The sequence below is a fragment of the Fulmarus glacialis genome, unplaced genomic scaffold, assembly GCF_000690835.1.
Source record: "Fulmarus glacialis isolate BGI_N327 unplaced genomic scaffold, ASM69083v1 scaffold26382, whole genome shotgun sequence".
Lineage (NCBI taxonomy): Eukaryota > Metazoa > Chordata > Aves > Procellariiformes > Procellariidae > Fulmarus > Fulmarus glacialis.
The window spans coordinates 2906-3847 of NW_009200124.1; the positions used below are offsets into that span (position 1 = coordinate 2906).

The following is a 942-nucleotide window of genomic DNA, read 5'->3' on the forward strand; positions in this document are numbered from 1 at the left end:
GTAGATACTCACCGCTAACAAGGCAGGGCTGACGGCGACCCAGCACACCTTCCAGAACATCCCCGGGGTGAAGCCCAGCATGGCTTTCACGTCATGGGAGAACCTCTGTATCCCTGCCGGAGGAGAGAGCCGTCACGGCCCCGGAGACCCGCAGAGGACGTGGGTACAGGGACACGGACACGGCACCCTCCGTGCCCCATCCCAGCCTCGCCAGGAGTCACACACGTGCTCCTGCCCCAAACCCTCTGGCGTGTACACACGTGCATAAATACCCGCGTAGGTGCCTGCAGGATGTTTTTCATAACAGAGGCAGTTTCTTACCGTAAAACCAGGAGACGGCTATCGTTTCCAGTAGCACCACCGCCAGGATTGAGCAGCCAGCACCAAATTCCTCCAGCAGCTTCACCACGTAGGCTCCCCCCTGGAACAGCACAAGGGAGGGGAGGGCGGCTGCAGACCCCGTGGGGACGCGGAGCAGGTCTTCGGCAAAGCCCCGCACCAGGGGTGGTTGGAGAAACGAGTAGGTGTGTGGCAGGGACGGGAGTGGAGCAGCGCCAGGTACTCACGTAGGTGAGGGTGCTCAGGGAGCCCAGGAAACAGATTGTGATGAGGCCGAGGACGAAGAGCTCCCGTCGCCCGGCCAGGACCTGAGGGTACTCGTCCATCACAGCCGTGATCACGGCCTCCAAGCCCCCAAACTGCAAAGGAAACGCCAGCGTGGGGACAGTCCTGCTCCCCGAGAAAATCTGCTCCCCCCATGGCCCCCTCTGCCTGTGAGCAAAGGGGGAACGTCCCATCCTGTCCCCTCCTGTCCCCTCCCTCCGTCCCTGCGCTGGCCATGCTCGGAGGGCTCGGGCAAGCAGCCCTTCTTCCCAAGACCATAACTCCCTTGTCACCCCACTATTAGCCATGAGACACGGCCATCCCCAGTCCCCACTGGGG

At 62.5% G+C, this 942-nt stretch overlaps 1 protein-coding gene across 1 annotated transcript in view; it reads right to left on the bottom strand.

Annotated features, from left to right (window-relative positions):
- LOC104073645 (sodium-dependent serotonin transporter-like) overlaps window positions 1–942 on the bottom strand; it is a gene marked incomplete at both ends in the record, with an annotated part of 2284 nt that overhangs the window by 1149 nt on the left and 193 nt on the right. Inside the window, 3 exons of the mRNA XM_009573494.1 lie at window positions 13–113; window positions 322–421; window positions 567–698. Of these exons, the coding sequence (XP_009571789.1) occupies window positions 13–113; window positions 322–421; window positions 567–698 (333 nt within the window). The remainder of the gene's footprint in view (window positions 1–12; window positions 114–321; window positions 422–566; window positions 699–942) is intronic.